Source organism: Marmota monax, unplaced genomic scaffold, assembly GCF_021218885.2.
Source record: "Marmota monax isolate L192 unplaced genomic scaffold, Marmota_monax_Labrador192_F-V1.1 WCK01_AAM20220418_F8-fsc00077, whole genome shotgun sequence".
Classification (NCBI taxonomy): Eukaryota; Metazoa; Chordata; class Mammalia; order Rodentia; family Sciuridae; genus Marmota; species Marmota monax.
The window spans coordinates 2,293,802-2,319,262 of NW_026694610.1; the positions used below are offsets into that span (position 1 = coordinate 2,293,802).

General features: G+C 40.5%; 1 protein-coding gene across 2 annotated transcripts in view; it reads right to left on the reverse strand.

Annotated features, from left to right (window-relative positions):
• Positions 1-25,461, reverse strand: part of Slc1a3 (solute carrier family 1 member 3) — a 78,220-nt gene that overhangs the window by 14,303 nt on the left and 38,456 nt on the right. For both annotated transcript variants that reach the window (XM_046422341.2, XM_058572072.1), the window contains exons 4-5: positions 3,041-3,245; positions 209-251 (exon numbers count right to left, since the gene is read on the reverse strand). In XM_046422341.2, the coding sequence (XP_046278297.1) occupies positions 209-251; positions 3,041-3,245 (248 nt within the window). The remainder of the gene's footprint in view (positions 1-208; positions 252-3,040; positions 3,246-25,461) is intronic.

The following is a 25,461-nucleotide window of genomic DNA, read 5'->3' on the forward strand; positions in this document are numbered from 1 at the left end:
AGTGCTCGGTAAATGGCAAGACTTCAAATACAAGGTAAGAACCATTTCTTGGCCCAGATTTTCTAGAAAACACTGGTGCTTTCCATCTGGTTGGCAAGAGAAATTTTCTTATTAGGGAGAAATGAGGTTTGGGGAATAGAGGGTCCCACTTGGTATGGTATGCCAAAGAGGAATTTCAAGGGTGAATTAGTGGCTATAGAGTGTTTACCTGTTTAAAGCAGGCTTCCACCAGATTTGGAGGGAACATATTCCTGCAAAGAAAATAGCAAGCAATTGAAAAATTTCCCATAGTAAGTTTGCTCCTTAGATAGTTTCATTGTGTTGAAGGTAGAGATTTCATTGAACCATGCAGCAAATGAAGAAAGAGAAATTTTGGTGAATTTTATGACTTGAAATGAAGCATATGGTTATCCCTAAGAGTGGCCCATGTAATTCATATTTTTCAGGAAGTACCACATTCACCTTGACTGTCAGCTATTGGGGTTCTTTGTTCAGCCATTATGCCATCAAAACCCTGCTCCAAGGAAGAATCAAAATGAGAATGGAAAACCTTTAATCATTAGCAGCATCACTGACTGAGGTATTATTTAGTAGTGGTTATTTGGGTTATTGTTCCATGTGTCTAGCTCTGAATCCAAAGTTCATGGTTGGACTGTGAAATTTTGTTCTCCAAAAAATCCTCTCAAAGGCTATTGGGGGATGGAACATTGGCAATGAATCCCTGGAGGCTCTTTGGTGGTCAATGGAAGATGGTGCACAAAATCCGAACTTGAGGCTTATGTGGCAGGGTTTGTCACTTTCTCAGAGACTGTCAGAGCAGTTGTTTGAGTTCACTGTCAGGGAGGGGCAACATTCTGGCTACCCAGTGTGACACTGGACAAGGCATGGCACCCATTTGTGTCCTAGCTGACTCATCTGTTAAAGAGAAGATTAGATTAGACCCTCATTGGCAGGAAACATGACCTAGGCAGTTAGATGGGCTCAAAATTCCAAAACTTGGGGCTGGGGTTGTAGCTCAGTGGTAGAGTACTTGCCTAGCATGTGTGAGGCACTGGGTTCAATTCTCAGCACCACATATAAATAAATAAATAAATAAAGGTCCATTGACAACTTAAAAAAAAAAAGGATCCAGAAGTTGTATGTATCACAGCCCTACATTGGGTTATAAACTTGTTTCCTTTTCCTTCATATCTATGCTCCTTGTATTTGCTTCTATAACCTTGATAGAAGTTTGTGTAGAGGAGATGCCAGGATAAAGGCTCAAGCCAAGTGACTGGGTGGAGGCTGGATATTCATACACTTGTCACTAAGGCAAAAGGGGCCAGGAATTCACAGTGCTCTGATGGACCAACCATATTGGGGATTGCAAGAGCCAACTCTTCAAATCAGGGTAGAAATTACAGGAAAAGAGAGTGTGATGAAATACCTCTGATCCAAACTACCTGAGGTCAAGTTCATGGAAACACAGTGAAAAGCTTTAATTAACTTTATGAACTAAATAAAAACATAGTTATTGGTTTGAAATAATATTATAGGGTAGCTTGTTAATTTCTGATCATTGTGATTAACTCCCTGAAAAGGGCTTTCAAGAATGGGCCTCAAGGGCTGGCAGGGCTTACATATAGATGGTGCCAAGTTACCCACAGTGGGAATTGGGGGGTGCTTCTTAGGAGACCCTCATTCCCCAAATCTCTTTTGGACTCTAGCTGCCATAGACCTGCTCCTTGAGATGACATACAAAATCAATCCCTTGGGGGAGCTTCCTTCAGATGATCAAAGGGAGTCCTTCAGAGTGTGTATCTAGGACAGGCAACCTAGCCACTGCGCAGGTGAGTTGTGAAGAAGGGAAGAGAAGGTTAGGTTTGGGGAACACAGTTTGGATGAGGCTACTTGGTGGGGGAATGCAAAGCAGATGGGGGATGTCGAGGCCTCTGCTGGGAAGTCATCCATCTGCCCTTCCAGACCCATTCTCTATTCTTCTCTGTGCCACTGGGCCGTGGCATAATGATTCTTTAGCCTTCTGGTTGCCCACTGGGTGTGTCTAGTGGAATCACTGGTAGGTCACAGGGTAGAGAGAGAAAGTGGCCCATGTATATATTCTCCCAGCTCTCTCTTTGATGGGTTTGGTGGCAGCTCCTTTCCTTCAAATAAGCTAGAGCTTCGATCCGAGGCCCCCGTCCCAGGGCTACAGCCTTTTCTGGGTTCCAGTAACAGCTCCCTTCCTTTGTCTATTCATAGCCAGGATGGTAACAAAGCAGCTTCCTACTATCAGTCCTCTGGTGCCCAGCATCCCTTGGAGGTTCTCTTAACCCTGCTTGTACTTTGCAAACCCTCTTTAATGGTCCTTTTGAGTAATAGTGTATGCTTCTTGCTAGGACCTGACTGATCACAGGGCAGGTGTACATGAGAGAAAGCAGGAAGGCACTAGGATCAACCTCTGGCTTGCTTTACCTTTCTGTGAAAGGTGAACTATTACCAAGTCTGCTTTGAGTATTAGCTAAGACTTGGTTGTAATCAGCTACCCTTTAATGTTTTATTATTGATCTGCCAAATTCTTTCTTCATAAATAGTACAAGAGGAAAAACTTGGGAAGGCAGTGACCAGACAATCTCTAAAGTCCCTTCTGGAACTATATTGTAATGTATAATGAACAATGAAACAGATCACTAGTTCTAAGTTAGAAGTCCAGTGATTAGCCTAAAAACCAGCCTGAAAGAATAAGACTTCTGGAAAGTAAATTACTAATATTCCAAGGTGAACTTCACAGTGGAGAGAACTTAGTGATAAGATTCTGAATCCTAAAAGCAGGGCTCTCAAAATCTTTCCCTTCTCCCTACTCATCTTACATCTTTTATATGAGCTCAGAAATTAGATTCTTAGTTCAGTTTCTGTTAAAAAAAGAAGTAAAGATGTGAGTTTTGTTCCAGGCTTGGTAAGGCTGGTTCAGTAAGACACCTCTCTCAGGGTTTGATTCTCTTCCCCAAATAAGGGAGGCTAGTGGTCAGCATATACCCCAAAGGATGGGCCTGCAAGGACGTACCTGATTAGATCCAGGAAGGCATCTGCAGCGGTCACTTGCACAATTTTGCCTTCTCTGTGCATGTTTTCCTTTGTGCCCTTCCCAGGGTGGATGATGATGACAATGATTATGCCAATCACCACAGCAATGATGGTGGTCGTCATGTAATAGACTACAGCTCGCATGCCCATCTTCCCTGATGCCTTACTATCTAGGGCCGCCATTCCTGGGGAAGGCAAACAGAAGGAGAATTTCAGGAGTCAGATGAAGGAATTCTGCAGTGGAAGACAATGGAAACCGCATTTCCTTCTGTACTCCCCTTCACTCGTCCCACCCGGCAGTGTGTGATAGGAGAACTTGGCCCCACATTGAATCAGAGGATCCCAAAAAGGGAAGGGAAAATCCGTAGGATGGCTGAATATCAGTGAACATGTGGTCACCCATTTTCTGCCCCAAGAGTTGATTCCACTTGGCCAAAGAAGACCTGCTCTGATGGTTTGAAAGTGCAAGTCATTTCTTCCCCTGGTTACTACTGGTTGAGGAGCCTACAAGGAGGAGTTGTGAGTAGTGTGTGTGTACGTATACAGAAATAATAATAAAAAAATTTCCAGTAGGATGATCTAAATTTACTTCGATTTCAAGTATGTGGTGATTTACAGTGACTAACTGCCATTAGATTCTTTCCAAAGAGTGACTATTTTATTAATGTTTTGGGGGAGTATATATTTTATATGGTGTATTTTATGTAACACTGAAGTTATTATTCCCATCACCTGTAGATCTATCTTCAATTTGCATTTTAGGTAAACACTTGTCCTAAAGTCAAAATTCTCATCCAGTTTCTCTGCTGGTTCATCTCATCTCATCAAATAAAAAAAAATTATTTTGGTGGCATTCTTCACATTCCTGCCCTGTTTTCCTCTCCTTGCCCCAGAAGGTCTAGGATACGTCATTGTGAGTTAAAATACCCCTTCCCCTCATTTTCAAGACATCTTCAGAGTCAACTTGAGAGAAATTTTCATCTTGCTAAAAAAGAGGCATGACTTTGAAGGTGGCTGGGTAGCACTAGCTAGTAGGACACAAATCAGTGCTTTTTGGGCTGGAAAATAGTTGGAAAGGACACAAAATTCTCAAAAGACTAAATCGTCTCTAATATGGGCTCTTCCATATCATTTGCTGCTTCCTTACTTTTCTTCTTTCTTTATCCTCCCCGATTCCTCTGTAACACTAAAATCCTATTATATCCTATTCCAATTAGAATTCATCAGACTCTAGGAAATAAAATGTGTAGGTTTAAAATTTTTTTTAAAAAAAGACTATTTTCTTTACTATTTATAATGATGTTTCCATAATGTATTCAAGATTATTTTAAATGCATTTAAATGACAGATATCAGATTCTAATGTTGGTTCAATATTTAGGTAGTGACCATGTCCACATAAACATACTTAGAACAATGTGAAGCATTAAAACAAACAAACAAACGAACAAACAAAAAAATATCCACGATGGCCAGGTAACTGGTTGGGTTTGTTAAAAAATGATACTGAAGATATAAAGGTAAAAAAAATGAAGCCATGACTTTCAATTTACAATTCCATTTGTATTCAAGTCATACAATCTGTAATCTTCATAAGCATATACTTAGTATCTGGTATGTTCTTATTTTTAACAACAACCTATATAGCAGATTTTTTTTTTAAAAAAATTAAGCCTAAGACTAAGGTTTTAGAATCAAGTTTAATGGAGTAGAAACTTGAACTCAGAGTTTATGTAACTAAATTTACTGAATGTTCTGCTTCTGAGAAAACCAATTACAGCTCCCACAAATGAGGAGGCCAACTTGGCTTTAGTGTATGAACATAACCTCCTTTGTCCTTGCCCACTTTCTTGAAACCCAGGGCTAAGTGTCTAGTTATTGAGATGGCACCACTTCAGTAATGAACTACATTATAAATGGGCTAATCTGTTCTCAGCTGAGGTGTCCCCTCCCATCACTTCCATTCTCAGATCCGAATCCTTTGAAAAGATCTTGACTTTCTGTGCTTATGATGATTTATCCTTCCCATGATTGCCTGAACCAGTCACCACTGAAGCCTGCAATTCTTCTGGCTCTTTCCCTCCTGACCCAGGAGTGGTGGAAGCACATTAGGCCGGATATCTCTGCTAGGAGGTACTGGGCCACAGTTTTCTTCCTCTGAGATGCTTTCTTTCCCTCCTCCCATTCTGTGGCACTGCTCCGTACTCATGCCAGCTCTTCTCTGATGCTCCTGTCACTAGTTTTGACCTATAGCTATCAGAGACAATGCTAAATGATCAAGAGGGCACTGGGGAACAAAGTGGGAGACAAAGAGGTTCCATCTCCCCCCAACTCCCTGGGGAGACAGACAGGGAAAGTTATCCCAGTATCCACAGCTGTTGGGCTATCAACTCTAGGAAATAAAATGTGCAGGTTTTACATTTTTTAAAAAATGAAAACCAATACTGAAGTATTTTCTTCATACTTTCTATCCTGAAAAAGCTGAAGACAGCCAGCACAAGGCATTCTCTTAGCCATGAGCACAGAAGGAGAACCATGAGTAACTTGAGAGGCCTCATCTACTTCTGCATGTTGGTCCTTTCTTTCTGAAAGAGAATAAGACCACAGTGGCTATTGTTTTAGCTAAGGAAGAGCAGCGGTGGGTATCTCCATGAAGGTCTTTGTCCTAAAGGGGGCTGAGTTCCATACAGGATACTTGCACACCTTTGCTCCTGGGGTGCTCCAGCTTGTAAAACTAAAAAGACCATCAGGAACAGGGCCATACATCATCAGCAGGGATGCAAGGGCCTTAATACTGGGGAACCAGGAAAGTGGAGAAAAAACTCTGGAAGAGGAAACCCCAAGTGAGCTTCCTTTCCCTTACCTGAACTCCCTTTCCCCCAACCTTGTGAAATATGAGAGACTAAGCTTAGTGCCAGAAACTAAGCACATGTCAGAGGGTCTGGAGGCAAGGTTAAAATACTAAATCACTTTGTAGAAAAGGGAATTTGGGAAAGAATGCCCTAAATGTTTGCAAAGGAGAAAGTTTGCATTGAGCCTTGTCACTTACTTTAAAATATATGGGAGAAAAGGGCACTGGGGCGATGGGGAGACAGGAAACCACTTGGGTATGGGGTATTTGTGGGAATGTGTTACAACAACAATGCATTCATGCATTCATCTAAGTGTGTATTTGAGAAACACATTCCAGAGAGAGCAGTAAAGATAGGGATCTTGACTTGTCTCTCTCTCTCTCTCTTTTTTTTTTTTCATTGGGTTTGGGCTTAGCCCCATTCAAGACATCATGGCATCTTTATTATGAAAACAACCTGCCATTGGAATCAAGACCTTCGTGAGACCCAAGAAATTCTATATTGTGCGATTGCTACAAGTACCATGATGGCTCTTGCAGTCACTACAATGTGTTTGCATGTTTTGTGTTAACCAAAAGTTAATTCAAAATACACAAAACATACAAACACATTGTATATTTTTGTATACTTGCTGGTCCACTGACTCACCAAGTTTTGTGTGTGATGGTACATGTTCATTCGATTCAATGACAATTCTATAATGCAGATGTTATTGTTATTATTTTACAGGTGAAGAAACAAGAGGTGATAGAAGCTAAGTAAACTTCCCAGTGCTGCACAGTTAATAAACAACAGTGGCAGGATCCAAACCCAATGTCCAAGAGTATCCTTACCACTTTAATTCTTAAGGATAAGCAAGGAGCCACCATATTGTACTTGCTTGTTATCCATGCTGACTCTCTTAGCCTTCTGACACTGCATTCAATGTTGAGATGAGCCACTTGGCTTGAGGAAAATTCTACGGAAGGTTGTCATTGTGGAAAGCCTCTGTCCAGTTCTTCCGCATTCCCTAAACATACCTGAAGGCTGAGCTGAGGAATGCTGGCCACTAGAAGGACTAGCTAGAGATCTGAAATATTAGCACAAACTCTTCACCATTCCAGAACATGCATGTTGTAATAGAGGGTGGAGGGCCATGGATTCTTGCTGGCTGTGAGCACTTGAGTCTTATTTTCCTTTTTTGGAAATCTGCCCATCGATAACCAGTCATCAAGCAAGGAACCAATTCTACAAACCTATGATATGTTCACCAATGAGTTAAGCCTTGAAAGGAGACTGAACAGGCTTTCTAGAATGTACAAGATCAAAACTTTGCTTCAAAGACTTAAATAGTTTAGGCAGCAGTCACTTGGAAGATACAGAAAAGAAAGAGAATTCTTTGAAACGATGATGCAATTATGTTTTTGTCTTTGAAGACAGTCTTTGGGTGATCAGTTTAGCACAACAAATATGTACCGAATTCATGGGATTTTGTTTTCTTTTTTGAGGGGAGGGGAATGAATATGTATGTGGAGCTCTGTAAATCTGTATTGTAAATTAGATTCCTTTTGGTATAATATTTGATATGACTTCTTGGATAAGTAAAATATGTATTCAGCCAAATATTAAAGGGTAAAGTAAATAATTCCAAGTTACTAAGGTTCTGCCATTTGCATGGATTTCATTCTCTCATCTGTTGAAATATTTATGTCTTATAAATTAACGTGTTTCAGTCTGCCTCCTCCTATCCAAACCCCAACACCATCAGCACCAATTCCTGTCTCTGGTTTGGAAACGTGGAATCTAAAGCGGCAGACTTCTGTTTTGAATTGTCTTTCCACTGATCCTCATGACATTCCATTGTTCTTCCAAGGCCCCTGGATAAGGCCCAGAAAGAACAGAAAGGGATAATGGCAACTGCTGATGCAAGAAGATTGTTCTGCTTCAGTTTTTATTTTATTTTAGATGTACTCCTCCTCCACAATGCAGTTCTCAAACATCATCTAATGAAAGCCGCCTGTTCTCAGCCCTCCTAGAATTTCAAGATGGGCACACTTACAACCCGGATGAGCTCTAACATGTACCGTATTCATGTGAATACAAGGTGATTTTTTAAATAGGAAAATGAAACTCTAAATCTACAATATACTTCATAATGACAGATTTACAAATAGGTCCCTAAGTCCTATGCAGCTGCCTCCTGCTGGATTTTGGGCACATTGTCACCCCAGAAGGGGAGGGAGCTAGGGGCTAGAAAACTCCCAGAGGAAAGGCAAGAGAGTGAGAACTTTACTTCTTAAGGACAAGCAAGGAGACACCGCAAGCGTTTTTTGATAATATATATAGTTTTTCTGAACTACAATATTTTCTTCAACCCCTTTGTAGAATAACCAGTAAGAAACTAAAAAGTTCTGTGATTCCATGGGTTCCAGAACCAAAGGCGAATACTTAAAAGTGAAATTCCTTATTGTTGGTAAAGAATAACTGTACAGAATCACTGTACTACAACTTTGAATTACAGTTCCTGAGCAGGTAACAGCCTCAGAACTTAATTAATGTATTTATTTTTAAAATATTTTTTTTTAGTTGTCAATAGACCTTTATTTTATTTATTTATAAGTGGTGCTGAGAATAGAACCCAGTGCCTCACACATGTTAGGTAAGCACTCTGCCACTGAGCCACAACCCTCAGAACTTATTTAAAAGACAATATTCTAAAGACTTAAGGCCAATCTCAGGCTAAGAAAATGAAGATGCTGATCTCTGTACCTGGACAGAAATCACATCTGGACAGAAATTGTATGAACACTGTAACAAGGGGGAAAGTTTTAGAAAAGTTTCACTTTTTGGGATTTTGAGAATTTTTAGAAGCACATTCCTTTAACTTAATTAATTTTTTTTTAAATAGCTCAGGGATTAAGAGTGTAGGCTGTGGCGTTAGAATACCTGGATTCCACTTTTGGCTTTGGTACCGTATGGCCTCTCTAAGCCTCAGTTCTCATCTATACTATGGGAATAATAAAAGCTCCCTCATAGGCATTAAAAAGGGGCTTCTGTATGGTGCTTGGACCATGGTAAGCTTTTGGCAAATCTTAGCTATTATTACTAATTAAGCAGATAAATAATAACCATGCTGCTCACCAAGTATTGTTTCACCTCTCTCAGCCTCTGTTTATCATCTAGAAAGAAGCTAATCATACCTAGGTGGCAAGATTAAACATAACTAAACACTGTACAAAGGAGACCCTGGATAATGACAGTCACAGTAAGTCTATGTTTTCCTCTACTAGAACTTAGTGCCAAGAGAGCAGAACCATCTGTTTTCTTCATTGCTGTACCTCAGAGAACAAAACCAAGGAAGCATTAGAACAGCGCTAGCACCCAGGAAGAGCCTCTAGTTATTTGTTGATGAAACAGTTGTTGTTGTGCTGGGTAGAGGCCACACACACTTATTTTTTTTAAACACTTAGATTGGGTTACTATACAGATTATAAGAACTAAAGCTGCTTTTGCTAAAATACTCTGAAATTTAGATTCTTCAATTTTGATTCATCTTCCCTCAATGAATCTAAAATAATGAGGTTCATTCTATCTGGAACAATGAGAGATATACCTTGTGGGGAAAAATAGACCAAGTACACATGGCCTCATCTGGAACTTCATTTCTGGACCTGGGAGGTCATTATTGCAAGGTGTCCCCAGGCAGGCCAGGAGGGTCAGGATGCTGGCAGACCTCTACTCCGCAACACCCAGACCCCCGTCCAACTGGCCCTTTGTCTTCCCTCTCCCACTCTTAAATTTTCTAACATATTTGATAACATATTTCTGATCTCCTCTGCTAACAAATTTCACTCTTTCAAATGAACCTATGGAAGTAATTGCTATTATTCCATCTGTCCATATGTTCAGAAGAATGAGTGAATAAACAAAAAAGTAAAAAGGAAAGAAGGGAATGGCACAGAGGAGTTAGGGCTATATAAGTGCTTACTGTGCATGTCATGAAATCAGTTTAGTGAATCATGACTAGTATTTTTATTCACTAATGAAAAGGTTATAATAGAAAATACCAGAGTGTGTCACATTTGATAAAGTACTATTTTATTAAAACATTTTTTCAGCCCTCTGGTATATGCATATATGTACCAGGTCACAGTGCAAAATGTTTTTATTATTGTAGGTGCAGGTTTGCAACACTGGTATATACTCCCATTCTGATAATAGCTCAGGCTTTAAAAAGAAGCTATGAGCTATGGTCTTCCCTTCTCATCATTTTCACGTCCTGTGTCCTTGGGCTGTCCACCAGACCCAAGAACTCATTTCATCTCACTGGGGAAGGCCAAGAAAATGAAGGTGCTTAGCACTGGTACCTGGTCAATTCATCTGGACAGAAATCTTAGAGGGGAAACAAGGGGGAAAGCTTTAGAAAAGTTTTACTTCATGGAATTTTGAGAAAAGAAGGCAATTCACTTTTATCAGTGTTTCCTAGTGAAGAATTAAATCATCTTCACAAAGAGCTGAGAAAGATCTTGTAGCATTCACAGTCAATTAAATCACAAGTATTTTCACATGGGTATTCACGTGGGCCAAAGTTTTTCTGACATATGTTCATAATATCATAGAACTTGTCATTTCATTTACCTAGAACACCACTCAGCTTTATAAGATTGAATGCCACGAAAATGACAAGGGAAAGTCTGTCACGAACTTGCCACTTGTGACGACGTATGATTTGTCAGGCAAACGGATTTTTAAAATTTGACCCTTAAAACTTGTCAACAAGTCTTTTTCTTCGAGCTCCAGTGTTCCCTAGGAAAATGAAGTGCAGAAAAGCAAAAAGAGAAACATTCTCCTTTTTGAAAGATTGTATAAATGGAAAAAAAAAATCAGTGGAGCAGACAGTATTATTAGTGGCAGAAAAAGTCAAATAAATCACTTTTACCCTCAGTCTGGTAGGGCTAAGCAGACAATTCCTTTTCTCTGGCTACAGCTGTCCTTTGAGAATGAACTCCCACATAAGGAAGCACCGAGGGGAAATTGAGGCCCAACTTCCATCACTGCTACCTCTAATGTCCAAGAGTGTCCAACGCCCTTTGGCTTAACCTTTGGAGAGGAGACTGCCTGTCCTGGCCATCCAGCAGTGGTGGCCTCTGAGTCTGAGGTTTTGCTTCCCTCTGCACTAGTCTGGAACATTCAGTGGACTTTCAGGCTCACACAGCCCTGTGATGGTCTTGTCATTTGGCTCGCCAGGGAGCCCACCGCAGGGACTTCCTCTCAGTCTCAAGCAAGGTCGCCAGAAACTCTCAGAAGGGGCAACCCTGAAATTCTCTTCTCAGAGGCCCACAGCTGCCGGCGCGAGACCCACGGGGAGTGATTTAGATACCCATTTACCCTTCACATTAGCCCATCCTTCGCTCACAGTATTGGAATGTGCGGCACAATATGCTTTTTTGAAGAGGAACCAGAGAGTAATTCATCTTCTTTATGTGTGCTAAGCAGAGCAAGAGGGAGAGGCGAGCGGGACCCACGATGAGCTGGGGAGTAATGATTAGTAACAGCTGACAGCCTCAGACCAAGACCCTTTCTTTGGTTACCTCATTGTAACAGCCGAGCACAAAGGAATGACTGTCCTCTTGCCAAGACTTAGAAACCCAGGACCACAGAAAACAGCAGCAAAAAGAAAAGTGTGTGTTGGGCAGTGGGGACAATGGGCTGGCCAAAGCGACTCTTGGTCGTACCTGTAAAGCTGGCTTTGCAAAGAAACCTCTGTCCTGCAGGAACAGGCACCTCCCTGCCAGGGTGGGCCATCCACGGGCACCATTAACTAGGAGTGTTAGCATTAGTGGGGAAAAGTAGGTGAATTCACTAACAGAAAGAGCCCGCAGAGAGCAGTGAATTACTCTGGTTTAATGAGAGGAAGTTCTGTGAGGCCAGAGCCCCAGCCCCCCCTGCCTTTTTACCCCCAAAGAATCAACCAACCACTGGATGAATAGTTTGCCATTTCCAAAAAAGCCGTCTTTACTTTGGATTGTGTTTCCCGCAATGCGAAAGGCCTCCCCGGGTGACTTTCTTAGGAAGATGGTCAAGACAGCACGTTTCCTAGCTGGCAGGGTGCGGAGTGGCCACGACAGATTCCACAACTGGGCTCCGCTTGTCGAAAGTCAACCAAAGGGCGTCTGGAGCTGACTGTAGAGCATGTCCGGCTCCCAGGGGGGCCCTTTCTTCCCACGAAGGGCCTGTCCCTCACAGAAGAATAGGGATTGGAACGAAAGCCTCAGAGAAGTTGAAAGCAACATATGGATGCTGAAGACCAATTGGACCTGGCCCCGCTTCCAAAAGAACAGCTGAAGCGAGTGTGACTCCAGGCCCAGCACTGAGGCCGGGAGGCAGTGGACTCCTGGGCCAAAGGAACTGAACACCCCTGGTGAATGGTTTTCTGCCACCCCTCCTCTCCCCCATCCCCATGCCTCGACATGGACAGAGCCTGGAACCAGAACCCAACCTGAGCACTCTGAACTGGACTGAGGCTAAGGGTGTGACTCAAGACTGAAGTCTTGATTTTTCAAAAAGAAGTATTTTTTATAAGAAAAAAAAAATAAAAGAAACAACTAGAGAACACAACATGTTCACCTTATCTATTTTCTAAATTAAATCCAGAGATGTGAATCTTATCTACTTTATAAAGAATATATTTTTAATAAAATTCAGGTCCACGTTTTGGCCAGCTAGGATATAGTTTGTGCCAAATTAAATCTTTAGGGATAGAGTTGAGGGATGAGGAGAGGACAAAGAGAAGACTGTGGAGATAAGAGAGTAGAGAATGACGGGAGGAGAAAGAGAAAGAGAAACTGAAAAGCAGAGAAATTTGGGTGGAAGAAAAGTTCAGTCAGGGCTTTCCTTGTAGTATATTTCTTGGGCTGTGGCCTACAAACATCTCCTTTTAGCTCTGATTAGTTTTCTCAGCATTTAAAAAGCGCATCAATTGTTCTTATCTAATCTATAAAGGAATAGTCACACCCAGGGAGTCAGAGATTATATTCTCCCAGCTACCTGAGCCAAACAATAGAGCAGTATCATTTCACAGAGTGGGAAAAAAAAATTGCCCTAAACTATGGAACTGATTGGCTTGCCTCATCTCTGCCTTGTGTGTAGTAGAACATTTTCTCCTTGGAACAGGAAAAGCTACATTTTTGCCCCCTGGTCCAAGGGCAACAATGGAATTAAATTATTCCTGATAATCCACAGGTAGTGGCCAATACTTTGAAAACATTCTTCCATCTATATAAGGGAGCTGTTTTTGCATATTCTACTTAAAAAAAATTAAACAAACAATGTGCCTGATTTCTTTTGCTTCTCAGATTTATATTTAATCTTTTTTCAAAGGGGTATTTAGGAATTCCCAAAAATTCTACAAAAAAAAAATTGTGTATAGTCACTTACATCCAATTTCACATATCTTGAATAGACTTCAGGGATCTAGGAGTGTGTCCAAAGAAAAGATGTGGAAGTGACATTTGATGGATTTGAGACTGTGATATTGCATGGGATGGGTTGGTAAAATGGTTCTTTAACATGGGATCCAGGAGTAGGCAGTCAATGTTTGGATGATGAGGTAGTCACCAATGTTTGGAATAAGCACAACTAGTGGACGGGTATACTTGAATAAAATATGCTCACACTAAATGATTTTAAAAGAGAAAAGAGAGAACTGGGGCCATTATTGTTAAAAGGAATATTGATAAGATATTTATAAACAAGGTAAATGGAAACAGGGTGCAAAACATGAATTTTAAATGAACGATTCAAAGGGCTATAATGAAGTGAGTTAGTGAGGTGTTGAAGTTATATGAAGGATAACTTCTTCTAAATGTGACTATTAATTGCTTCTACAACTAAAAATTTTCACTTATTCATGCATTTGTTCAACATTTATTAAGGCCCTCTGAGTGGTCTGGCAAAAGGACATGATAATTAACACATACAAGATACAGCCATCCTTCCATATTTTCAGGGAATACAGATCTGCAGATCTCAAGGCCCTCATATAAAAGGACACAGTATTTGCATGTAACTTATGCACATTTTCCTGCATATTTTGTTTTCTATAGATTATGTACAATATGCAATACAATGTAAGTACAGTGTAATTAGTTGTTATGTTGTAGTGTTTAGGGAATAGCAACAAGGAGAAAAAGGTCTGCACATATTCAGTACAGACTAAATTCATTTTGTTCCCTGAATATTTTGGGTCTGTAGTTGGTTGAATCTGAAAATATGGAATCTGCAGTTACAGAGGGCTATTTATTACAACCAATAAGACTTAAAAAGTATAGTTGTGAAACTTTCCTGAGCAAATACAACACATAAAATTTTCTAGCTGAGAGGTTTGGGATGAAATTGGGAAACAAACTGGGAAATCTGTTGGTATGTACTGCAAAGAAATGATTATAATCACAGTGAACTCCAGAGATTGCTTGGTTTGAATCCTGGCTTACTGGCTTATTAGCTGTGACTGGTCAAGATATGTAACCTCTCAGTGTATTGGTAAATAGGGTTGTTCTCAAAATTAAATAAATTGATATATGTGATGCCTTAGAATAATAGCTGGCACATGATGTCAGTGATGTTTTATTTTTTTTTTTAAAAAAGGTCTTTAGCTCTGAAGGCTCCTTGTAACAACACTGTAAAATGTGAGAACTTAGTAAAATTAGAGTCTATCGCCAGGCACTATACTAAGTGCGTTATCTCTTTTGATCTTCCCAAATAACTTCCCAAGGTGGGGACTAACAATGGTCAACTTTCCTTCACAAACTAGGAGACAAGGAGGTTCAATCCTTCCTTCATGATTACACAGCTAGTAAGTGGCACTGTTGACATCTAAACTCTTTTATCTTTCTGATTCTAGAAACTGCAAATCACTACACTATTGCTTTGGAGATTCTTTGCAAAATAAATAATTTCCACTGGGCTTGTATCAACCTTTGGTCTGCATTTGATCCACCCTAATGGGAAACTGTGACAAAAATCTATTTAAATTCATATTTGAAAGGATATCATGATATCACACATATCATAGTAAAAAGGATGACATATGTAGTAAAACAAGGCAATGATGATAAGTGGCTATTGTCACAGCATGGGGACCTCTGCACTGGAGTCAGCCTGACATCACAACATGGTGGCTTTATTCAGAAGGTGATACACTAATGGATCTCCTCAATGGAAGAAGAGGAAAGAGAGCAAACTCGACCATGTGTAATTACATATTGCAAAGACCTTGGAAATTCCTAGACCTCTCTGGCCGCTTGGTGAACCTGCAGCATCTCCTTCTTTCCCCAATCTGCGTGAAGTCTCAGTTACCAAATTTTCTCTAAGTCCATCCATGATGGTGCTCACAAACTGCTAGGTTAGCTCTTCATCACTGGGCAGCTATCATTAAAACAAACAAACAAACAAACAAAGAACAACAACAAAACAAAACCCAAACTAAAAAGTGCTTAGAAAAACCCTGTAATCTTGTTCCTTATAGCCCATTTCCCTTGAGATAAATTTTTGTTTCTGGAGAAAACCAAGGAAAGCCTGGTCCACATTCCCAGGTAGACTTTGGTCCTCTTTTCCTCTGACTACATGCACATTCTTTCTCCAACAGGTCCTTATGTGTCATCACTTCTAGACGCTCCTTGATCTGTCATGCCTCCATTGCCTCCCACATGCCCTCCTGCTCTGGCCCAGACCTTCTTTTGCTCAGCTTCATTTCCTGCTCAGGCTTACCCTATTCTTCCAAGCAACTCAGACTACTCAGTATTCCCTAGATGTGCCTCTAGTTTTCCTGTCTCTGCATCTTTGTTTCCAAGGCTTCCTCTGCGCTTGTCCTCATTTCCTGTAGAAACCCTACTGCTGGTCCAGCCCCTGAATTCCCACAGCACATTTCTTTGTGGTTCTTGGCTTCAGAGTCTGCTTTGTTTCATAGTCATGTGCATACCTGTCGGACTCTCTCGGTTTTAAATTTCAACTCCTTGAGGCTAGAGACCCGCAAGGTCCCTTTGTGTCTTTATTGCCAGCCCTGGTTAGCACATTGCCTGCCCCAAACAGGAGTCCAATAAATGTATCTTGGATTAGAGTCAACACCCTCTTAGTAGCTACTCTGCCTTGTCAAAGTCTCTCCTGAATAGGCTCGGAACTAAACAAATTATTCCCAACACAGCGTGACTGGTGCAGACTACAGTGAACTATTAATATTTCTACCGAGGAAGCATACGGCTATATTCATTCTTTTTCAGCCTGCAGTTCCTACTGTTGGTTCATATTAAGCTTTTAGTCCCATGAACTGCTGCCAAGCTCCGTTGCTCTCCATCCTGTAGTTGCGCAACTGCCTTTTGAATCTAAAAGCAGACATGTACATTTATTCCCTGCCCAACTTTGTCTTGTTGGTTTCCATCCAGCATTGCAGCCTATTGGAGTCATTTTGATTGTAATCACAGGCACATGTAGTGAAAACCATCCTTTTTGGGGCTTATGTCATCTGAAAACACTCATAGATGCTTTCTGTGCCATTGAGTTGTTGATAAAAATATGGAACAGGACAGGTTTGTTTTTTTTTAAAAGTACACCCAGGGTACTTCCCCAATAGTCATAGAACCTTAAATACTTTATAGGTCTGAACGTTCAGCCTCTTTTAAATCTACTTTACTATTTTTATGAGACCCTATTTTATTGTCCAAGGTATTAGGAAGGCTCAAACATTTTCAGAATAACCAAAACAAATTGTATCAGGAATTCCTTAGCCAAAAAGTTATTATAGGAAGAGTATTTTTGAAATCCAAAAAAAGATTCCTTATAGTACATGGAGCTATTACAAGAATGATTCTGTAGAATACCACAGAACTGACTTTGCAACTCCAGGAAATAAAGTCTCTTTTCCCAAAAGAACCAGTAATATAACAAAAATACGTGTTCTACAACTGACATTTTAGAAATATTCAATAATTGCTAGCAGGTAAAATAAAAATTGTCACCGATCATAGAATGAATCTGCAGTCAGGATGATTATTTTGTCATTTTAAGATGGAAGAGTACACGTGATCTGAGTTGCAGTACCAATCTTCTCAAACATTTACAGCTTCAGATGTAAACCTCACATTACTGTAGTTAGCTAATAACTGAGGAGTGACCATGTGCCATGTGCCAGGTTCTGCTCCAGGCTAGTAAACCTCGCAGCATTGCCTTTAACTGGCACTCAATTATTTTTATTTTTTTATGGTGCTGAGGATCAAGCCCAGGACTTTGTGCATGCTAGGCAAGTGTTCTACCACTGAGCCCTAGCCCCAGCACTGCATGCTTTTTAATGATGGGAAACTGGATTGGAGAGAACATAATCCCCCAGGAAATCTGCAAACACCCTTGGAAACCAAGTCTGTCATCAAAAAACCAAAAGTGAATGCCTTAAACAAGGGGCTGATTCGTGGCTGAAGCCCTTCAGGTTTGGGGAGTGAGGCCAAGGAACCCAAGAAGCTCAATGATGTATAAAATGACCCCTCAGGTTAGTGGTGAGGTCAGGATGGAATTAAGCTTCAAGACTTTTTGTCAACACAAGGCAGTTCCAAGTTCTGCTTTAGTGGACCAGCTTAAAACTGGTTGCATTATGACAGATGAAGAAATGGAATATTCTCACCTTGGAAAGTCAGGTGCTTTCTTGTAGTCTTTTTTTGTTTTTAACATAGAAAATACAGTGACTTCATTTGTTTACTTGGGGTCACCAGAAGTGGTTTCTCATTCAGAAACACCTATGAGTGAGAAGGACTCAGTAGACAACAACCAGCTGAAAGTGGGTGAAGTAACGCACAACACCTCTGAGACTGGCCACCAATGAGTGACAAAGCCAGGAGTGGTCAATGACAATGCCAACATTGGACCTGAGCCATGACCCAGGAAATGATCTTCTCTGGGCAGACCCAGATGCAAGTGTGGCGAGGAGCCTTACACCAGATTCTCTCTAGCAAAGTAGCCAAAGGAGCCTCTGAAGCTGATGTTTTAGTGCTGACCACTGACACCAGTCCAGTGCCTGCAGATGCATGTAAGGCGTGCCCTCAGCATGGTCTCCACCAAGCTCACCTCCAGGTGCTCCCAACCCCAGGCTTCTACAACAAATATTTTTATCACTATCGCTATTACTTCCACTCCATGAATGAGCCCTGAATGCCAGTGATTTCTCCCACAGCTAGTCAGAGCTGTCACTGGCTCAGAACCTTCTGGTACCTCCTACATTTGTGTTCCAGGAATTACCACAAATATGTGCAGCTAACAGGAGTGTTCTCTGCACCCCTGGGCAGGGGACTGTTCAGGTTTTCAGATGTCAACATCTCATCTTTCTGCACAGTGGGGAGATCCAGGACCTGGAGTCCAGGATTACCAGCCCTGGGACTTCCTTCCTCAGCACCTAGCACAGCTAACTGAAGGAGCTCAATATTAAATGAAGTCACAACCTTGGCTAGACAATAGCAGCTGAGCATGACTCACAAGGTGATGGGGACAAGGAAGGGGATGGAACAAGCACCCACAGGGCAGATGCTGTCAGGTATTTTTGGCAAACCCAGTGAGAGCACAGATCCACATGAGGGTTGACAGGGGAAATAAAGGAAGCGGAGGTGTTCGTGCCTCTGAGAAACGTATGGACAGCCTTATGGAGGCCACAGCAAATGTGAAATGCTTCACAGATACTTGGGGGGACAGATTTCAAAGGAACAGGAGTGTAAAGTATTTCAAATAAGGACGTAAAAAGGGTAAAGAAGCAGGGTGAATGGGCTATCCATCCATGGGGAATCGGTGTGCAAGGTACACAAAGCGCCTTCATCTACCACTGAGTATTTTGAAGCCTGAAAGATTCCAACTGGCTCAGCCACTCACACTGCATTTTCTGTGCATCCAAACAATTTTTGGTATGTTTCTTCACATCCCCTGGAAAACATGAGCTCCTCTCAGAGATGTACTCCGAGTCTTCTGAAGTTTAGAGGATGAAGAAGATAGAATTAATATTTTCTTTATTCTTAGTTGACTATCCTTGGCTCATTCGAGGTACACATACTGCACACTTATTGCATGCCAGGAGCAGGAGCTATAGGCAGAAATACAACTTAATGTTTGCTCTCAGAGCTCAGGAGCCCAGGGGACCACAGCATTCCATCAGACAGAGCAGTGTCTGGGATGGAGAAAAAAGGGATTCGCATGGGGTAGAAGAAAAGAGGGGCAGTGGAAAAAGGGACTTGGGAAATTAATAAACTATAAGTTGGAGTTTTGGCAACATTGTTGGGGGACAACTGGAAAAACTCAATCCAAAAAGGAGGAGGGATTTTAGTGCCAAATCAGATCTGCTCGTGCATGTTTACCAGATTCGACTTGGAGAGCCAAGAATTCAGTAGTGGTGTTGTCAGAACCAATAAATAGGTCAGAAGAACTGGTGAGAGGTAGGTAAATGTGGAGCCAGAAGTTAAGTATTTATGTGAACATAGGAACACACTGGAAGCTTAAAGGCTGTTGAAACTCTAATCATGAGATACCAAAGAACCCACATCTTGAAAACTAGTAGCCTTCACAATGCTGCCAAACACCTAGCTAGCATCTGTTCACATCTATTATGAACCATTTCCTCGGAGGGAACGTGAAGGAATTGCAAGCAGCTGTGTGTGTGAGCAGGGGATGCTGCTTCTACACTGCAGATTTATGTGTGAACAGATTCATTAAGTAATACCATTCCTGACCATGCATATTGCAAAGTGGGTGAGGAATTTAATCACAAAGCAAATGTGAAGTCAAGAGGTCATAAAACAATGTAAGAAGCGCATCTTTAAATATGCATCTAAAAGCATACTAGCAAATGAAACTGAAGTTACACATGAGGTTTTCAAAGCTGTCCCTGTGCTCTCTGGTGAAAGCATTTCAGTTTTCTGACCCCTCACCCAAACCATTTCACAGCCTGCAATTTACAGTAGTCATGTCAGTTTCTCCAATTCAACTTTTTAGAGGCATTAACTTTATTTTGTGGTCTGGAAAACATGTGCATGTTAAGTTTCCTAAGAATTGTTCTTGGTAAAAATTTCTTCTGTGGTGCATTTACATCCTAGAATCACTGTGGGAGAAGAATAATAGAACCATGTGATACAGCAACATTAGTAGTACATAGCTGTATTGGGTTACTTTCTTTTTACAAAATTAGGCTCAGTTCTTGCTCTGTGGGTAACTATGGGAATTCTCTGGAGGCCTACGGAAGATGTGAATCTAGCTCTTTGTGTCTGTAACTGTACACCTGTTATTGATGCAGAGGATGAAAAGAATACACCAAACACACACACATTGTGCTATTTTTAAGCTGTTGTACTCAGCTGTACGGGAGGGAAAGATGCCCTTTCCCCCTTGAAAGTTACCAAGAGCCAGCTCTTCTGCTGGAGTGTTAACTCAGTTTCAAACTTTGGAGACAGATGATCCTAAGAACCATGGGAGAGCTAGTGTGTATGTGTGCCTGCGTACTTGCCCATGCCAGTTGGAGCTGGGGGTGCCAAAATAAATCTTTCCACACATCCGGAAATGCCTGTCAGGGAAGCAAACTAGCTGGCAAGCAGAGAACTTCCATGTCATGCTCACTGTTTTCATCGGCAGGCACACACACTTTCCTGTCCCAGGGCTGAACTGCATGCCATGACTTTAGTGTGCATTCCACCAAATATTAACTGAAAGACTGAATCAGTGAATCTTTCCAGGAAAAGCACGGTAAAGCTCTCTTTGCCTGTTTAAAAAGAAGTAGCGTGGGTGTCTGGAGAGCCAATAACGAAGACTGGCAGTAAGGCACAATCTTTCTGTAAATCAAGGCCCAGATATATATATTTTTTTATACTGCTCAAGGAAGCAGTATAACAGTTTCAGACCTTGAAACTTTGATCCTTTATTCCTCCTGCAATAATCTCTCCAAATAATGTTGCACAGTATAATAATACTCTTAAAAATGAAAGTGGAAACATGCACATCTTATAAAATGACTTAAGACTCTCTGGAATCTCAAAGAATGACTGTTGATAGCCCTCGGAATGGAATGCTAATGAAAAGGTCCTAGCTTTCATGACACTTCCATTTGGCTGGTGGAGGAGAAGAAGATTGACTATGGGGCCATCTCAGTACACTGCAAGGGCAGGGAAGGTTTCCAGAGGAAGTGGCATGCAAGGGAAGAGCTGAGGATAAGGAAGGGTTTCAGATGCAAAGTCCAGGAATGCAGGGGGTGGGACAGCAGGAGTGAGAAGTATGGTGAAAATACATAAATGAGAGCCATGCCAAACATGCTCAGATGTTTGGCCTTTATTCCAAAAGCAACGAGGGGAATAAACTCAAAGCTGAGTTTTAGAAACACCATATGTCATTGTTGTCATTGTCATCTTCATTTTCTTTCTCCTCCTCCTCCTCCTCCTCCTCCCACTCCTCCTCCTCCTCCTCCTCCCACTCCTCCTCCTCCTGGTACTGGGGATTGAACTCAGGGGTGCTTAACTACTGAGCTACATCTCCAGCCCTTTTTTGTATTTTATTTAGAGACAGGGTCTTGCTAAGTCACTGAGGCTGGCTTTGAACTCACAATCCTCCTTCCTCAGCCTCCTGAGCTGAGCTATTGGATATAAGTATGTGCCATTCATACTGTCTTCTTATAACAAACATACGAAATCCAACCAACCAACCAAACAAACAAAAAAATAAAATAAAAGAGCAAGATCCTGAAGAGTGGGGTGAGGGGAAGGCAGGGAAAAAAAGTAGATTAGGATCAATATGGTGTTGCCTGGACCAAGGTGGAGGGGTGGCCACAATCAGAGTCTATATAAGGACAGTACAGGAGCCAAAGTGGGGGGAGGGGGAAGGAATTGAAGGAGGAGTCCAAGTGTTTGACTTAGCCTCTAGTTTCTCTATTTCCTTTGATCTTTAAAATAAACTTTTCAATAGTTTTCCTTATTCTTTTCTTCTAAATCTAAAATAGCTAAATTCTTCCATGTTTATATTTTTATCAGGTTATATTTATTTCACATGCACTCAAAGACTTCAGAATGATGAATTGGCTCCAAAAAAATCTGAGTAACCTGAAAAGTTACTTTTAAGCAGAATTTTGCAGTCTTTATTGTGTCTTTGAGCACCTTATGACTTATTTTGTAGCTCTCTGCTGTTCTGAAACAAAAGAAAGAATTTTTGTAGGCATCAGTATCTATGGCATTGTTAAAGGCTGGCCCTGCCTAACTCAGTATTCTTTGGCCAACTGATTTCACCAGCTCCTGAAACCTGTGGTTCCTGGGGACTCTTCAAGGCCTTTTTCAACTGCAGAATTCTGCTGCTTCTCTGTCTGTGGATCTCATGACCATGAAACACTGGTGTAGAGAACAAGGAAAAAAATGTTAAATAGCACCAGAGAGATACCTCATCACAATCCAGATTATGGAGAAAGGAGATGGGGCTCAAACTAGCACCTACAGACTGAAAAATGTTGACAAAGAAATTCAGATAAAGGGATGTGCCTTGATTCATATCAACAAACCATTTAATATAGTTCTTGAAACTCTAGCCAGAGCAATTAGACAGATGAAAGAAATTAAAGTGATACGGATAGGAAAAGAAGAACTCAAACTATCATTATTTGCCAAAGACATGATTCTATACCGAGGGGATCTAAAAAATTCCACCAGAAAACTTCTAGAACTAATAAATGAATTCAGCAAAGTAGCAGGATATAAAATCAACACCCATAAATCAAAAGCATTTCTGTATATGAGTGACAAATCCTCTGAAAGAGAAACTAGGAAAACCACCCAGTTTACAATAGCCTCAAAAAACAAACAAACAAACAAACAACAACAAAAAACAAAAACTTGGAAATCAACTTAATGAAAAAGGTAAAAGACTTCTACAATGAAAACTACAGAATGCTAAAGAAAGAAATTAAAGAAGACCTTAGAAGATGGAAAGATCTCCCTTGTTCTTGGATAGGCAGAATTAATATTGACAAAATGACCATACTACCAAAAGCACTATAGAAGATTTAATGCAATTCCAACCAAAATACCAATGACATTCCTCATAGAAATAGAAAAAGCAGTCATGAAATTCATCTGGAAAAATAAGAGACCCAGAATAAATAAAGCAATCCTTTGCAAGAAGAGTGAGGCAGATGGCATCACTATTCCAGACCTTAAACTATACTACAGAGCTATAGTCACAAAAACAGCACAGTATTGGCATCAACAAACTATTAAAAGAGAGGAAAGGAATGGAGATTTAAAAAATGGGTTGGCTGATAATAATAAAGGACTATCACTTGATTTTAAAAAGGGAAGAATGATTCTAGACTATGAAAGGCCTTATCCTGTATTCAGGAAAGGAGAAATTCCACCCTCATCTCAGAGTTACAGGTCAAGGTAGATAGTGGACAAATTCACTCATCATTTATTCTGGTTTTCCCCAGTTTCTACTCTAGGAGGCGGATGCCTCTCAAATAGTAAGGTAGACTGACATTCCTGAGCCCAACCTTCACATTTGCTCAGCAAAATATTCCTGAAAGTGAAATCAATGTTCCAAAAAACTTTGAATAAAATTTAAATAAGTGATCCATGGCAGAGCATTTAAAAATTCATTTTTTTCCCTTGGAAAACTCAAGGTGGTTTTCAACTGGGAAGGCACATCTCACTCAAGTGTTAAGGAGTGGGGGGAAATGAGCATCAGGGTGTCAGAATAGTCTCTAGAATTTTTCTAAAAAGCATACAGGTTTACACAGCCCTGTCTGCTCCCTTCATACCAACAGTGAAAATCAAACAGGAGGTTACATTCAGTACTATTAATCACTGCAAAGAGTGATTTTTTTTTTTTTATTCCTCAAATAAGCTGGGACTGGAGAATTTTTGAGACCAATTGATAGGATTTTTCTTTAGGTTATTTTCTCAAAGTGAACCATATCTTCTTTTTCTCCTTTTAATGCAGCCAGGATTTGTTCTACAGCAAATCTGTTGGAATGAAGCTCCAAAAAAAAAAAAAAAAAAAAAGAAACATCTTTCTAACAGACAAATTCCAAGTTACAGAATGGCCACAGCCCACTCCTCATGTGGCTCTTCCAGATTGGATTTGTTAACCAACAGAAGACAGAATTGTTTTTTTCTTTGGGAATCCTTAGAGTAGGAATTTACGCCAACTTTCCTATTTTTTTTTTCTTTAGTGATAGAGATAACAAAATTCTCAGAGAATCTTTCACTGATGAGTCAATCAGATAAATTCATTCATCCAGGATGGAGTAGTGACTTTTACAGTTAAACATACATAAAGTTTATAACAACTGCCCCACACAGTCAGGAATGTTCATTACACATTGTACAAAAGTATATATCTGTGGTGATTTTCTTGAATGCTTTTTTGTTCTCATACTTTTTTCTTCTATTGAAATCTTAAGTAACCCTAGAATCAAGGTCATTACTTCAGGGAGGGTTCATGAGAGATCAAAGTCCTACACTTTCCCCCATGAAGTCTTTTCAGTGTATATGATTGAAGGGGAAAATAGTGAGAATTACTCTCTTAAGGCCACTTACACATGGGGCCTGCTAATGCCTCAAGAGATTGTTTTCAAGTCTCACTCCCAATGAGTCTGCACTTTTTGAATGTGGACAATCTGTACATGTAGAAATTGATATCAGCAGTTCAGTGTCACAAGAGGGCCAGGGGTTAGCCTGCAAGAACATTGTGATTATGAACTAAGCCCACTAAACTCATAAATACCAAGGGCAGCCAAAGGATGTAAGAGCCAAACTCTCCAACCTTTCTGTGGAGTATGAGGTGTTGTACAGATTTGTGCGGAGGTTGTACAAAAGTCTGCCTGATTATGGGGCAGAAATGGTAGACCCTGAAGATCTGAATGGAGGACTGTATTCCACATTCTATTAATCATCAATAAAAAGTTTTCTTGGGGCTGGGGTTGTGGCTCAGTGGTAGAGTGCTAGCCTAGCATGCATGAGGCTCTGGGTTCGATCCTCATAAATATAAACAATAAAGATATTATGTCCACCTAAAACTGAAAAATAAATATTTTTAAAAAAGTTTTCTTGGAACAAATCTCAAATTTCCTTGAAAAGTTTCTAATCCAAACACTTGAAAATTGAGTGGCATAGTCCTGTCTGTAATTTTTTAAAATTTCCTTTCAACATTGAGACAGTAATTAAAAAAAAAAACTTAACAGAAAGGTATTTAGAAGAATAAAACACTATTTCCTATGCATCTATGTACTGTGCCCTCAAAAAAGAAGCACAAACTAAATGGTGAGTTTAATGTTAATTAATGCCTTGATTACAAGAAATATCTTTTAATCACAACATCTTTTTATTGTAAGAGGCATTTCGAACTCTCCAATTCTATACAAAATAATGGATGCTTCAAATAATAAGACTCTAAAATGCTCATTACAACTTGCAGCTGATTTTAGCCTCCTCCAAGTAAGTACTGAGACAAATTAAAAACAAGAAACAAAAATGTCATGAAGTTACTGCAATCAATGGTGACAAAAGAAACTATGGAAAGTCTAA